At 36.0% G+C, this 15,694-nt stretch overlaps 1 protein-coding gene across 4 annotated transcripts in view; it reads left to right on the top strand.

Annotated features, from left to right (window-relative positions):
• Positions 1 to 15,437, top strand: part of LOC109033081 (ribosomal protein S6 kinase alpha-5) — a 210,506-nt gene extending 195,069 nt beyond the window's left edge. For all 4 annotated transcript variants that reach the window (XM_072299746.1, XM_019045631.2, XM_019045718.2 and 1 more), the window contains exons 8-16: positions 3,276 to 3,423; positions 4,021 to 4,182; positions 4,423 to 4,548; positions 5,113 to 5,337; positions 5,729 to 6,094; positions 6,539 to 6,689; positions 7,096 to 7,301; positions 8,169 to 8,271; positions 8,631 to 15,437. In XM_072299746.1, the coding sequence (XP_072155847.1) occupies positions 3,276 to 3,423; positions 4,021 to 4,182; positions 4,423 to 4,548; positions 5,113 to 5,337; positions 5,729 to 6,094; positions 6,539 to 6,689; positions 7,096 to 7,301; positions 8,169 to 8,271; positions 8,631 to 9,217 (2,074 nt within the window). In that variant the 3' untranslated portion in view covers positions 9,218 to 15,437. The remainder of the gene's footprint in view (positions 1 to 3,275; positions 3,424 to 4,020; positions 4,183 to 4,422; positions 4,549 to 5,112; positions 5,338 to 5,728; positions 6,095 to 6,538; positions 6,690 to 7,095; positions 7,302 to 8,168; positions 8,272 to 8,630) is intronic.
• Positions 15,438 to 15,694: the final 257 nt, after the last annotated feature.

Consider the following 15,694-nt stretch of genomic DNA (forward strand, 5'->3'; position numbering starts at 1 on the left):
ATATTGATGAGTCGGACGCGGGCGCCGGAGTGTGCCGTGTAGTTTCCACACAATGCTATATCGGATTTTTAATCGATGAATAGAAAGCAACCCCACTCGAGTAGACTGCCGTGCTGAGGAAAAACGCCGTATGAGCATTCGAGAGTTGCCAAATTTCCCTCCATAAAATGTTTATTTCTCAGGAAATATATGAATATTTTTCCTTGATATTTTCAGGGACTCGAGGTGAAAATGTGAATAAAATTATCTGAAAGATTAGAAGGAAAATATTCATAAGTTTTCCAAGAGTTCGTGTTGTATCGAAGGAAATTTGGCAACGTCTGAAGGTTCATACGGCGTTCTTTCTCAGCACGGCAGTCGAGTAGACCTGAGTTGTGCATCGTGAACCTAAAAGTCGCCCGAACTGCGTCTCACCGGGCAAGTCAATTTTATCTCTTATTCAGGCTGAGAACTTTCTTAGCTTTTTCAAATGAAAACTTTGGTTAACAGGGCCAAAAACTTCAGTATGCAATGAACGAAAGTTCGGTCGTATCTATGGAAGTTTTCTCGCGCGGTGCCAAACAACGCCTTGTTTCCTCCTTTAAGTCCGGAATTCCCGAAAGTCCGGAAATAGTCGTAATTTTTTAAGGGTGATCCGGAAGTACTGAAAAAGTGCGGAAATTCCGCAAGAATGTTCGGAATTTTTCCTTCACACCACGTTTGTTTTTGAATAAAGCTTGGAAAGTATGTATTCCCCTATTATCCAGTCAGTTAACTTTCAAGTCACCCATGAAATTTTGTGTCTGTCAGTTTTGTCGCAATTCGAGCGAGTATTTCAAATTTTCGACATTTTTCGAATTTCATCAGAAGTAGGCACCGTTTTACTGAATTTTCCTGTTGAGGAGATACGGAGTTTCTTGGGAACGTACTGCAGAAGTACTCTGAAAGCATTGCTTTTTGGTCAGCGTACTTTACTGCCGTGCTAAGGAAGAACGCCGTATAATCATTCGAGAGTTTCCAAAATTCATTCGATAAAACGTTTATTTTTGAAGAAATGTACGTAAATTTTTCTCTTAAATTTTCAGGAAATTTAGGTGAAAACGCAAACAAAATTACCTGAAAAATTTGATTATAAATATTCACAAGTTCACCAGGAAATTTGTGCTTTATCTAAAGATATCTGGCAACGCCTGAAGGTCCATACGGCGTTTTTCCTTTGCACGGCAGTTTCGTAGACACCCTGTTCTTTCTATCGTCTTTTTTTAACGGTTTGTTTTCATACCGTGATTCGGGGGTGGAATCACCTTCCCGGGAGAAGCGCGGGCCGCATAATCTGCATTTCAGTGCCACGCTTTTCGAGTAGCTTTTGCGTGGAGGCACTTGACCCAAAAATCGAAGTCCGCGTCGTTGCCACGTGGTGCGAACCCCGTCCGAAGCGTGTTGGCTCCCCGTCATCACCGCCGCGTATAGCTCGTTCGGCAACGTTGCTGGTTAAAAGATATCATCTCTGCAGGATGAAGAGCGCTGTCACCCGAGCTCGGTGTCGCAAGTCCTCGTTTCAGGAACGCAACTCCGTTTTAAGATCGAAAAACGGACCGAAACGGTGCAATTTCAGGGTGTCTACCGGTCCCCTAAAGTCCCCAATATCCCCGATAATCCCCGATTATTGAGGGGTGTCCCCGACATCCCCGAAAGTGCCCAATTTTCTTCTTCAGGTCCCCAAAAGCATCCTCCGCGCGACAATAGTCGTCTGGAATATTCTCGACTTTCAGGAAAACGGGAGAGCCACGACCATTGAGTACACTGGAAAAAAAAACCAGAAAAAAACACGTTGGATCTTAAGTCCAGACACTTAAAAACATCGACAAGAAAAAATACTCAGATTCAATCAGATTTAAGCTTAAATCAAGAACCAAGCCTCTTAATTTGAGCAGATTTTCTTTTGATTTAAGCTTAATTCTGATTGAATCAAGAGTCCTTTTTCTTGTCAATGTTTTCAAGAGTCTGGACTCTAGATCCAATGTGTTTTTTTCCTGTGTACGGTTTTTCGAAACACTCAGGAGGGAAAATGTCCTAAACTAGTATTCTGCCTTGCTAAGGAAAAACGCCGTATGAGCCCTCAGGCGTTGCCGATTTTCCTTTGATAAAACACGAATTTCCTGGTGAACTTATGGATATTTTCCTTCCAATTTTTCAGATTATTTTCTTCGCAATCTCACCTAAGATCCCTGAAAATTTCAAGGGAAAATATTCGTAACTTTTCGCAAAAATAAACATTTAATTGAAGGAAATTTGGCAACTCTCAAATGTTCTTACGGCGTTCTTCGTTAGCATGGCAGTATTGTTTTGTGGAAAGTGATCCTGATAGCTCGATCCGGCAATGTCGTCGAGCTGATTTAAATTTCCGGAAAATTGCCTCGTTATTTCACATCCCGGACAGGCAGTTCACGCTTGCCGCGGCCGTAGCGCCATGGAAACCGGGGTTAGAGCACCATTGTCGTCAGCTGGTGCTGAAAAATTATCAATTTTCCACATTTAAACTCATGAAAAATATTCACATTTTACCCCATCCTTTGGCAACCCGGAGCAAGGTCCTAGCTTCCTCATTTACCCCGCCCCGCCGCGTGGTCCGTCTCCTGACTGTATCGTCGCTCGTTTTTGTACAAAAAAAGCACGTATCTCCATTGCAATGCTCCAATATTTCTGCTCCGATTCTGTTTTTTCGAAAAGAATTTCATGAGACTCGATGCATTATCGTCGTCAAAATGCGCGGTAATATAGATTTATTTTCCAGAACTTTGGTACCCTTCTTATGCCTTTTTATGAAGAACTTTTGGTAAAAAAAAATTCTCACATCAGGGGGAAAAGTCTTATTTTGACCATTAGAACTCGCTATTCTGCCGAGCTAAGGAAGAATGCCGTTTGAGCATTCAGCAGTTGCCATATTTCCTGAATTAAAAAACTAATTTACAAGAAAAATCGTGAATATTTGTCCTCCAATTGTTTCGACAATTTTGTTCGCAATTTAATCTAAAATATCTGAAAATTTCAAGGAAAAGTATGTATCACTTCCTCTAAAAATACATGTTCTATTCCGGAAAATTTGGCAACGCTCGAATGTTCATACGGCGTTCTTCCTTAGCACGGCAGTATTGCAATCTGGCGGTTTAATTTTGGATCACCTTGTATTTTCCTTTTTTCCTCGTCTGCTCTTTTTTTGTTTGTTTTCTCCTAATATCCTATTTTCTCCTTGAAATTTTTCTCTGCTAATCGGCTGTGCAACTCTGTTCTTTCAGACGCATTTTAAAGACGAACCCGCCAATTCCAGAGCATTTGTCGACGGATGTGGTGGACTTCATAAGTCAGCTTTTAGTCAAGGACCCAAGGAAAAGACTTGGCGGTGATAAAGATGCCGAAGAGCTTAAAAAGCATCCTTTTTTCAAGGTCAGTCGGAGCGATGTCTCGCTTTCTTTATTTTCAGGATTAAGGGGTTTATTCCTCGTTCAAAACTTACAAAGTTTATGGCTAGACCAAGAAGAGCTAAAAAATTAATCGAGGAAAAAACGAGTTTACCGGAAAAATTAAATTGAAACTTAAAAAACTGGAATTTTAAAATTAAAATTAAACTGGAAATTTACGTTCTACATATATATTGCAGTTATAATATAATCTAAGTTATGATGTAAATATATATTTTTCTAATTTAAATAAATGGCAGTACTTTTTCTTATATACTGATTCTAAAGTAGTAAAAAGTTGGCATTTTTTTTCACTCACATCATTCTTTTCTTATTTTTAGGCGGAAAGTAATAAGCCTGATGAAATTACTAGTATGAACGAACCACATGAAATTTTCTTCAGAGCCCCTCATGTTCAATGAAAATTCTATACTCAATGTTATTTCAAGGGGACTTTAATGCCAGGAAGCTTACCGCAAGTCCCTTGCCATTTTAGAATATCGATTTTTGCATTGTATGGAGGTGTTAGCAAGTTTTCAGTATTGACGTTCTGCTAATAAAACTATTTTTTTCTGTTTTACAGGATATGAATTGGGTTGCTTTAGCCAAAAAAGCAATCAAAGCACCGTTTGTACCAAAGATTACCAATGAATTGGATGTTAGTAATTTTTCGGAAGAATTTACAAAAATGACTCCTGCTGACTCTCCTGCTATAGTTCCTCCTAATTTTGATAAAATTTTTAAGGTTTGTATAAATGTATAATCTTTCATTTCATCTGAATTGTTTTGCCACAAAATTCAAGCATTTGGTGAAAGAGTAAATTGAGTAAAAATTACAAGTAAAATACCTAATAAAAAGGTTTTATCTCCATTTTGTTGTGAAGAAGGTTCAACGGTCTCAAGGATCTATTGGTACAGGGATCTATTTTCTTGTCCCTATTCATTAACGAAAAATGCATTAATTGTGTGTGTTATCTTGTTTCAGGGTTATTCGTATGTTGCTCCCTCAGTTTTATTCACCAATAATGTGATTAGTAAGGAAATTTTCTGTGATCCCCAATTGACCGACAAGAAACCTAGTTTAGCAAATCTCATCTACTGCAAATTTAAGGTAAGTTACTCAGAACCTCACCTTGAAGAAATAATTATACTGTACAGTGAACATCACTGATGTCAATGCATGCATAAAAAAATCTGGGGTCACCTACATCTATGCATTTTTTTGTCCACTGGAATTAAAAGTTTTCAATTTCAGTTTTTGAGTCCATGAAAAATCAGCCTTTGAATGTGTTGAATTATAATTCATACTATCAACTAAGCACACGCTCAATCACTTGATCTACAAAAAACTAGTGCACACTCAATCACTTGATCTATAAACAATCTTATCACAGAACCAAGTTCAAAATAAACTTGAGAGTTAGAGAGTTAGAAAGAAGATAAGTTTTCTCATCTTATTTTATTTTCATGCAAGAAAATTTTAGTTCTCTGCCCTCTCTCTTCACCTTTTACTTTTCTGGTGAATATTTTGTTCGAAGTTTCAGTTTCAGGGGAAAGAAACTAATATTTTTGCTCGGCATATCCTCTGCCTTTTTATTCCTCGCTCTGCAAGCAGGCTTTTTTTCATTCCTCTTTATTCTTTGCCAAAATTCTAATAGTAACTTCGTTTTTTTAGGAATCCACCTTCTTCCAACATTATGAAGTTGATGTAGAAAGGAAAGGACTTTTAGGGGATGGTAGTTTCTCTGTCGTCAGACGGTGTGTCGAAAAAGAAACTGGCCGCAAGTTTGCAGTGAAAATAATTAGTCGAAAAATTGATGCCTCTAGAGAAATTAATCTATTACGAGCCTGCCAAGGACATCCTAACATTGTCAATCTTCATCAGGTCTATTATGATGAGGTAAGTGGAAGTATTCTCTCATCTATTTTGAATGAGGCATTACCTGAATTTCACAAATTTAAAATATCTCTTAAATCCAAGAATTTCATGAATAAAAGCCTGAACCAATTTTTTTTTTTTTACAAAAAAATAAAAATAAAAAAAAAATTAAAAAAACTTTTATTCTCCTTCATTTTTTTTGGCCACTATGCGGAGGCTTATACTATACCTCCACAAACATAATAGTGAAAAGTGGTAGTGCTAAGCCGAATATCTTCTGAATAGGAAAGAGATGAAGTTCCTATTGGCATCTAGTTTCTAATGATTTTTATTTCCCTTTGGTAGTAGAAGAGAGATTCTCTCCAAAATTGCATTTTAAGAATTTTCAAATAATTTTTTTCTCTCTCACTAGGTTCATACCTATTTAGTCATGGAGCTTCTTCAAGGCGGCGAACTGCTGGACAGAATCCGCCGGAAGAAGCGTTTTACGGAGACTGAAGCCAGCAAAATCATGCGGGAATTAGTCTCTGCGCTCCACTTCATGCATTCCCGAGGTGTCGTTCACCGAGACCTAAAACCAGAGAATCTGCTCTTCACCGAAGAGACGGATGATGCTGTGATAAAAATTGTCGACTTTGGTTTCGTCCGACTGAAGCAAGAGTCAGAAACGATGCACACGCCTTGTTTCACGCTCCACTATGCTGCTCCTGAAGTGCTCAACCAGCGCGCAGCTGGCTACAATGAGAATTGTGACCTGTGGAGCTTAGGAGTTATTCTCGTAAGTACCTTCCTGATATTTTTGAAATACTTAGTAAGCTGTTGCTCCACACCATGGGTGCAAATAGCTCTCAACTGCATGACCCACCGGTTGGTATCAAACTGCGGACACAGACAGGTTTTTTGGCAAGACTTTAATTTCAATTAAAGTCAAAAATTTTGAGCTCTAACGAGCAGTTGGTATTTGTTTTCCCCACAGAACAATGTGGACCCAACACTGTTTTACCATCTTATTCCATATAGTTCAGGCCATGTTTTCCAGTGTTTTTTTTCTTGCTTATGCTTTAAAGTTCGTTGAGTATATTCTAAATACTATAGGTGAATTGGTAGAAATTTCTAAGCATTACCTGATTACCGGTTAGTCATAGGCTGCTCTACCTAGGAGGATGATTAGATATGAAAAGCAGCAAATGCAAGGTACTCATTCATGCATTAATTTTTTCAGTATACAATGCTGAGTGGCAAGCCGCCCTTTCATTGCCCTTCCATCGATGACAGCGCTGCTGCGATCATGAGCCGTATCAAGGAGGGAGACTTCAACTTCAAAGCCGAAGCTTGGAATAGCGTTTCAATTGAAGCGAAGCAGCTCATCAAAGGTAAACCATCACTTGCAAAATATCTCCAGTGAATTGAATTGTCCTGCGCATATGTAGCTTCTATTTTTAGATTTCTTTTTCTTTCATTGTTCAAGAAAAACAGTAGACAATTAACGTAAGCGAGAATTAAAATTGTATCACAAATTCTAATTATGTGAAACTAGATGAAATAATCATGAAATAAGAATCTGAAAAAGCGATGGTGAACTAGCCGATAAAATGAAAATCATAGATTTGGTAGACTTGATTTAGATAAATTCTTTTAGATGAGTGGGGCAAAGAAAAAAAATTCAACCGCAAAACCAAGGATTGCTCAGTTTTCAGTTCTTAGGCAGCGAGATTACATTTTATGAAATTCCCTCCTTCTGTGGTGATGTACTAATTAAATGAAATTATTTTTTCTCAGGACTTTTGACTGTGGACCCCACAGAGCGCTTGAGTATGCACGACCTTCGCTGCTCACCGTGGCTCATGGGTAATGGAGTCTTGTCGACACCACTGATGACCCCTGGAATCCTCACCGGTGGCTCATCAGCCCGATCAGCCGAACTTGGTATTAGTCTCACATTCAGTGCTTTCCATCAAGCCCATCGAGAAGGATTCACATTACAGGTGTGTTAACATCTCTTCATTTTTAAATAATGTAAGCCTCGAGTTAGGTATTCTCAGCATCAAGTTATAAGCCATTGAGCAGCTCCAAGGAACTATGCATAAATTATGTCTGGTCTTAAAAAGAGACAAGGAGTTTGTTTCAATCTGACGAGGAGAGGAATGAGGGACAGGCATTATGTAGCTTCATGTGGAAATTGCTGTGAAGGAAAATTTCGTATTCGTCAGAAATCATTTGATAGTTTTAGTAGGGAAAAATGTAATATGTGCTGTTTTTTATGTAAAAAGGAAAGAGGTTTAAAAATTCAGCGAGGTGTAATTCATGAAAAGTTTCTAGTTCTAAAATTGATTTTGAGTTTAAGTACAATGATGAAAACATCTCTTAGTCCAGAGTTCATACATAATTGCATTTTACTCTGTTTAGAATATTGAATTTATTAAATAGATAAAAAAAATTAAAGAACAAAGTTGAACATTTCTGAATACCACGCAGGAGAGATCAGATTTTTCTCAATCCAAATATTTACCTATATTCATATGGTTTCACAAAATGCCTCGGTTTGCAAAGCATTGGGGGGCAAAAAATTTGGAATGAAAATGTTTGATGGTCAGGAGCAGTCATATAGAATAAACAGGTTTAATTTCGTCAATAATGAGTAGGATTGCAATTAAAAATTAGGGTAAAAAGATGTACTTGGAAAGAGAATAAATAAATCAAGAGAATAAATGAAACAGAGGCAAGGAAAAATAATCGCACAGTATAGCACATTATAAGAAAAGCAGAAAAGTTAAGTACTTAATGGGGATGTAACTGACTTACGATCACTCCATTTTTAATGCTAATCTCTATGTTTTTGTTTGACTTTGCAGGATGTTGGAAAAGCCAAGTTAGCTCAACGACGTAGAATGAAAAAATCATCCAATGATAATCGTAGTTTCTCAACTTCTAGTAGTTTCTCTTCTAGTTCCTCTGGTGAGTATTAAGCTCTCTGCAATCATCCATTTTATCTCTTAACTTCTTTACTTCTCAGTTTTCACGAAAGAAAATAATTAAGTTACACCGGTAATATGAGATACACTGCAAGTGACTTAAATACTTCAGAACATAGATTCCTCCATTGTTTTAGAGAGAGAGGGCTATGTAGCAACGTGGTTTTTAATTTTATAGATTTAACCTCTGAATCAAATCAAATGAAGATACTAGGCCTCAGTAATCTGTGAGATCTATTTTTTGATTGAAAGTTGGTATGAATGTTCAGGAAGCGTATTTGCTCTTAATCTTGACCAACATTTTTTATAATTTGTTTAAATTTTGGTAATTTTTTTTTTCAGGTGCTTCTTCAATGCGAACACCTTTATCTCATAGCAGTAGCCTGCCAAGTAGCTCAACAGTTACGCAGAAAAAACCATTCGAGCAAAAACGCAAAGCAATGAGTGACAATGAAAGCAATGTCTTCAACTTTGGTGAATCTCGCGTTCGTGAATACCTCTCGAGTCTCTCCTCAAGCTCATCCTCAGACAGCAGTCGCGACTGTCCCTTATCCACCGCCACCTTTAGCTTCACACCGCTCACGCCTCCCCCGAAGCGAAAAAAGTACTCAGAATTAGCTTCAAAAGACCCACTGCCCAGTACCTCTGCCACAATGCCCACAGAAAAAGAAAAGCCTATCAACGAACTGGTTCAAGAGAGACTAGTGCCAACACAAGTTTCAGAAAAACCTCTGATTTGCGGTCCACTGACTCGAGCCAAGAAAAGACAGCTCGACTCGGAATCTTCTTCTAGTAGCTCCACAAGTTCGTCCAAAAAATTGCGAGAGTCAAAGCCGCGCAAACACAAGTACTGTCATCACCAGCATTTGAAACGCGGGCGGCATAGGGCGAAAAATAAGAAAAAATACGGTACAAGTAACTCCGACTAATTTCGTAGTTGAAATTGCCTTAACATATAATTACCATTGTTTGTTGATCCTTTTTGTTTCTCCAATTGTTAATTGGTCATTTGCATGCTAGCAGCGCACCGCTCTCGTGAACACCCTCGCCGGTATTTGTGTTTTTAATTTTTCATAAACAATGGAATACTGGTTAAGTTTTTGGTCGCGAGCAATTAAGTTACCTTTGTCTGTCGAAAGATCGAGATTACTCCATCGAAATTCCCACTTAGTCATTGGAACAATTTATTTTTCCAAGCCTCTCATTTAATTGTTTTATTTCTTCCTCAAATTTTCAGGGTGTCACTTTCCTAGGTGAGGTGATTCTTAAGTATCTCCCATTAACATTATATGAAGCGTTTAAAATTTTGAAACTAAATTTTCTCTCTCTGTTGATCAGGGAACAAATGTATTTGTCTCTTGAAATATAATGTGTACCCTGTGTTGAAAATTTCTAATAGAAGGCCAAAAAATTTGAAAAAGATGATTTTATCCCCTAGACAATTTCATGAGTTGATAAGGTGTTTTGATAAACACTAAATGATTTTAGTTTTATCTAACCATCCCTCTCATCTTTTGCTGATACTTTTGAAACTCTGGATTTCTCTTTTTACCATATAGCGGCTTCATAATTTTTTTCCTAACTCTTGGTTTTGAATCAAGATTCGAGTGGATATTGCGTAAACGGTGTGCTGCTGAGCATCATGGATGAAATAGGCTCTGTTTTGTTCATGTATTTTTCCTCCTGTCTCTCTTGTCAAATAATATTATCGGTAATCGAATCTGATAAATAAACAGCTATTATTAATATGTTAAAGTTGTGGCGTTGCAGCAGCTAAAATCAAATATATATATTTTTGTTTAAAATTGTATCAAGTAGGCATCTTACCAACTACCTCTTGCCTACCAATCTTTCAGTATGATTGCGAACCATTAAATATTTGATTCAATCCTAGTAACTCTATAGTAAAGAAAAAATTACCCTAGTAATCATTTACCTAGAATGCACAAATCGATGAAGAAAACAAAATCTCTTTTTCAAAGTATAAAAAATTGTTACTTTGCCAGACCTTATTTCTCCCTTAATTTCAAGGCTCATTTGTCAACAGTTTTTATGCCGCTAAGTCCATAATTTTCTTTTAAAGCAGCCCAAATTTAAGTCAAATGAGGTTGCTTCAAGGTGCACTTAATACCACAGGTGTCACTTATTGATCAAATTTTGAAAAATAATAAAATTAAACATTTTAATAACGTAAAGAAGGTGAACTACTGAAAAATGTATTATATTATCATAGTGTAATTTTTTTGTAGCAGACTCTTGAATAGTTGAGAGTATTTTGAAAATTGTCTCCAAGCATGAAGGACAAGTTTGCTACAAATTCTCAAAACTTTTGAAAGTGAATATAATCCACATGCACGATATTGAGTAAGGAAATTTTTTTAAGGAAGTATGCTCTACATCTTGGATTGAATCCATGCCAAGTAAATTGACCAACTTTTTGAGTGTGATGAAAGATATGCTGCATTTGTTTTAGCATCTGAAGCATCCGGTCTCTCTCCAAGAGTTGGTGAGCTTATTATACACTGACTGTAAATCTGAGATTTTTGAACTTCTGAAAAACAAGTCACCTTGAAGGAACCTTTGATTCACAACCCTGTAAGTCCCTTAATGAGGAAATTATGCTTGCAAGACAACGGCCTAAAAAATTTGTTCAAATAGATTGTAGGTTCCCTTGAGAAAATTCATTATTGGATCTGCTTGACTGTGGTCCTTTTCCCCTCAGCACTCTGCTTAAGTATTTTTTGTATTTTAATCAGCTCATGCAGGTTTCATGACTTGAGTTTGTGACTCTTACACTGTGCTCTCCTGTATTTTTTCTCTCTCTCGTCTCAAATTTTAAGTATTTTAGTAATTACTTATCTCTGTACTGCCACTCATGGTTTCGGTAGTTTCAAGAAGAAAATGAGGAATCGAGTCCTGTGTATGAGGACGGTTTACCTACACTATCAATTCTATTTACCTTTGAAAGCACTGCATTAGGCACTTCATGTTTGCTGTACGTACCTTTGTTCATTTCTGCTCCTTTCTCCTAAAAAAAGTTTTGACTGCTTCATGAATATCTCTGCCTCAATTTTGTTCAGTTGGCACCTCTGTTCACCTAAAGCATTTATCAGTTGGTTTAAATTTTTGGAGTATAAACTATTTACTGGCATTTATTGAAGTTGCGCAAATGCATTTTCATGTTTCTGTTATTTCTCGTCTCCCTATTCAGTTGTTAGCTGATTGAGACAGGGCGGGTGACTTCATTCTCATTTTTGGTGTACCCTAAATCTGTTTTAAAAATTTCTATGGAAAGTGATCAGGGCCAAAATGCTGTCAAAAAGTTGACTTAACAATTGCTTTTTTGTTGCCTTCATTAAAACAATGTGTCATCCATAGGACTAAGGGGTCGCTTTGTGAAGTGAAAATTAGAAAGGCCAAACTTTGTAAACTTTCAAATGACAACATAATTTATTGAGGCTTATTATCAATAAGCTTATGACGAGGTACCAATTGTTGGGTAATATCGGTCTTTTTGGCGGCCCTGTTTGCTACTTTCAGTACCTGATAACCTCTGTATTTGCCCAAGTTCAAGTAAAATCTTCACCCATGGAGTGTTACCCCAAGATTTTTATTAAGAGAAATGTAAATACAAATATGAAGACAGATGGCTATAAAGTTACTTATATCCATAAAAATTAGAAAATTATTTAAAAATCAGTTCGCTTGTCAGTCAGCCAGACACAGTTTTTACGATGTTATGTTTTATAATTGTTGGCTACACCTGCAATGGCAAGTAAAAATAAGAGCCTGTAAGACAATCTTCAGGGTCATTTTTGTGCTTGCCTCATATTTGGCCGTGTGCAGTGTTTTTTTGATGACGTGGTTAAAAAATAAGTATTATTCAGAAAGGAACCAAGGACCGGGTGCCAGTTCAGTATTAAATATCGTCAGAACCTTTTTCTACTTAATCGGTTGATGGCTACATCAAAAAATTTATTGTAACTTGCCTATTACTGAATTCACAGTCTATAAGGTCTCAGTTCCTTGTGAAGTGTCATTAAATTCATCATTAAATTTATTTCGTTTCGTCTATAATTTTTTTTTAAAGAAAATATCTTTATTTTTGCATGTCAGAATCTCAAGCTGAACAAAAAGTATTAGTAGCCCTTGAAGTCTCAGGGAAATCTCTGCAAAATGGATCATTTATCAAAATTGGCACTTGCGCCTTGGTTATTCAGCAAAGTATCAAAATCAGGTCCACCTCAGAACTATCACAATTTTTTAAGCTGCTTTGTTTAGTTGTTTCATCATGAGCAATTATTTTCGCTAGTGCGATTGAATCTATCTTTGTAACTAAAATTAAATTTAACTTTAGTAAGGAACGGGGAATGCACAACCCGCAGAGCGTTTTGTCTCAACACTGCGTGGCCTTTGAAATTTATTGTTGAATACCTAATTACCAGTTTTATCGTCTAGTGTATAATTTAGTCATTCTATTTATTTTCTTTCATTGTTTGTAAGTGTTAATTTTTTATTTGTGTTGTATGGATTCTATTGTCACAGAAATTAATGCAAACGGATTATTTTAGATGCGTGAATACTTACTGGGTTGTAGTTAATTTGTGCAGGCATCAGTTTTAACTGACAAGCCAGAATATCCTCATCGAACAGTCCCTGTAATTTGTTCTTCTCTCACTGTATCTTAATTTCAAATTCCTTGTTTTAATTCTACGTTTATCTAATTTTATTTAATTTTTTGTTGTAGAATAATTTCTCAAACTGGCCCAATCAAAAGGGAACTGTCCTTTATTCATGCCAATCAAGTTAGTTTCTCAAATTGATCAAAAATGAAGCAACTGGAATAATGAGTTGATAATGCAATAAAGCATTGCATATAAATTGGCACGCATGAAGCTCTTTAAGAGTATCACTGTTAATAATGACACTTATCAAGTAATACTGCCTCCAACTGCGTAGCCCTTTCGCAGCTTACAAACTTAAATTAAACTCTGGTACCTTATCAAGTGCGCTCTTGCCTTATACTTATTTACATTCATTCAAGAATCCAGCAGTAGTGGTATGTTCTTATGGCTAATAATCTAACTACTTATTTTTCCTCCCCCACCCCCATGTTTTCATCTTGTTTTTGTTTTTGCTAGTTGAGACCACTCAAAGGATCCAAAATTATTGTTTTAGATGATCGTTTCCATTACTGTGATAATAATTAGTAATTAGCTGAATTCTGTTGATCACATGAATCGAAGATGAATAAATTGTACAGATAGTTAGATTATTTTCAGTGACATCCGTCGTGTACAGCCGACAATTTTAGTAAACGAATAATTGTAAATCAGACGGAACACTCTTGTAATTTTAGTTGTGCTTAGCCTCATTGTAGTAAATTTTGTTGACTTTATAGATGTTTATTTTTTATCCACCCTAAATTGTGTATCCTCCCACTTTCTTCTAATCTGAAATCCTTGTTAAGTTCATCAGGCCTGGCTTAACTTAATTTCAAAACGTTTAATCTATGAATGTTTATGTTTATCATAAAACATTTTTTTTATTGAATCATATTTGTACTTGCTACAAGAGATGGAATGACTAGTCATCCCTGGCTCCTGCCATTCATCCTTTAAAATGTCCAGTATTCATAGAGAGTCCAATCAGTTAATTTGGCTGCAGGCTTTTCATTCCGAGTCTAGCACCGCCCTATTTTTAACTCAGTATTTTCTCTCTTTTTGAGTTTCCAAAGGATGCACTAAAATTGGAGTTATTTTGCAATAATATCGCCAATTTGGTTTGATGAAGTAGCAATTTTTTTGTTTATAATTTTTTAAACGGAACGAATACTTTCTATAATTGAATTGGAACTTTTTGTTCCCGAAAATGCTCAGATTGTCAAAATGTATGTGTGTTTTGTTGCATTGATATTCTAGTATGTTTAAATTTTTTCTTTTCTTATTCTTTTTTACGAAAACAATTGAGGTCATAAAATGCGATTGTACCTCATTATTTGTAATTTGAATGCATAAAGTTAACTAGCTGAACTTTGTCGCGTTCATTGTTTTTCATTTTTCTACTGGATCAAAATTAATTTTTCCGAGGAAAAAGAATGTATTGAAATCAGTGTATGTTCTTCAATTATGGTTTGAATGAAGCAAGGTTTTTGCGTATTATAACTAAGAATGTTTGTTAAAATTGAATTAACAGTAATTGTTGAACTGAATCCATTGTACATTAAAAATGTAATGTCACTTTCTAGTATGTCCTGTCAAAGTTTTTGGCAGTCCTTTTCTGTGGCATTGCTTCTAGAATCACACAAGTGCATCACATCCGACCAATTTTCCTCATCTAATTTTGAATCATTGGGAAAAAGTACCTCGCTCAAAGTTTAAATGACAAGAATTCAGTGACTCACTTTAGTTTTCACCCGTTAAGAAATTCTCAAGTTTCGCTCTATTCTTGTGACTGTAAAAGAATCCTTGTCATTTTAAGCTATTGGCTCTGTAAATTGTAGAGTCAACATATTAAGCAGCCACTGTATTTATTTTTTTCCCTGATTAGTGATTTTGCAATAAATTTTCGATGTTTGAAGTTGGATTACGCCTTTCAACAATTATTGACATCAGTTCTTCAATCATTTCTCCCATGTTTTATTGTCGAGGGAATGAGTGTTTCATTCAAATCCAGAAATGTCTACCTGGCTGAGTTGAGATTTTAATGAGTAAAACCTCAAATAATTTTTCAGTGAAACTTACTTCACCAAAGTTGAACGAGTTCAACCTTGCTGAATTCTCTCCGTAACCAGCTATGTTTTTCAATCACTCTCTTCCTTATTCTAATTTTACATTTGATTTTTCCCCCTTTTTTCTCTTTCATTTGTCTGTTTACTTGACAATGATCAAGTCAGTGCTGGGCCTGTTACTTGAGTGTCTGAATTATGCTTTTCATCTGTAAGTTAGTGAATTTTTAGATTATTATTTTGTTACCTTTTATATCCCTATCCTGTCAACATTACACCACTCTTCTTTAATGCAAGAGAACTAATTTCCCCCTTTTTCAGTGAATTATGAACATATCTATATTTTTGTGTGATATGTGATAATACATGAAAGTTCATTTCATCTGTTTAATTTATACAAAATATAATTATATTTTATGTTATTTCCTATTTTCTCATTTCTCAATCTCAAACCTCCTTTATCAATGAATCTCCATTGATTATTCATCGTTTACCCCAACATATTCTCTCTAAGGTTCAGTAATACCTCCATTATCCCAAGAAATGTGGAGAAAACTCAAAAACGGAATTCGAAAAACGCCAAAATCCACATAAACATCTAAAACCACGTAAAATGTACGTGAGAGATGTAGCAATAAATGCCCATACCTGTTCACGATTTAACGAATGAATGGATGAA

The sequence above is a fragment of the Bemisia tabaci genome, chromosome 4 (genome assembly GCF_918797505.1).
Source record: "Bemisia tabaci chromosome 4, PGI_BMITA_v3".
Lineage (NCBI taxonomy): Eukaryota > Metazoa > Arthropoda > Insecta > Hemiptera > Aleyrodidae > Bemisia > Bemisia tabaci.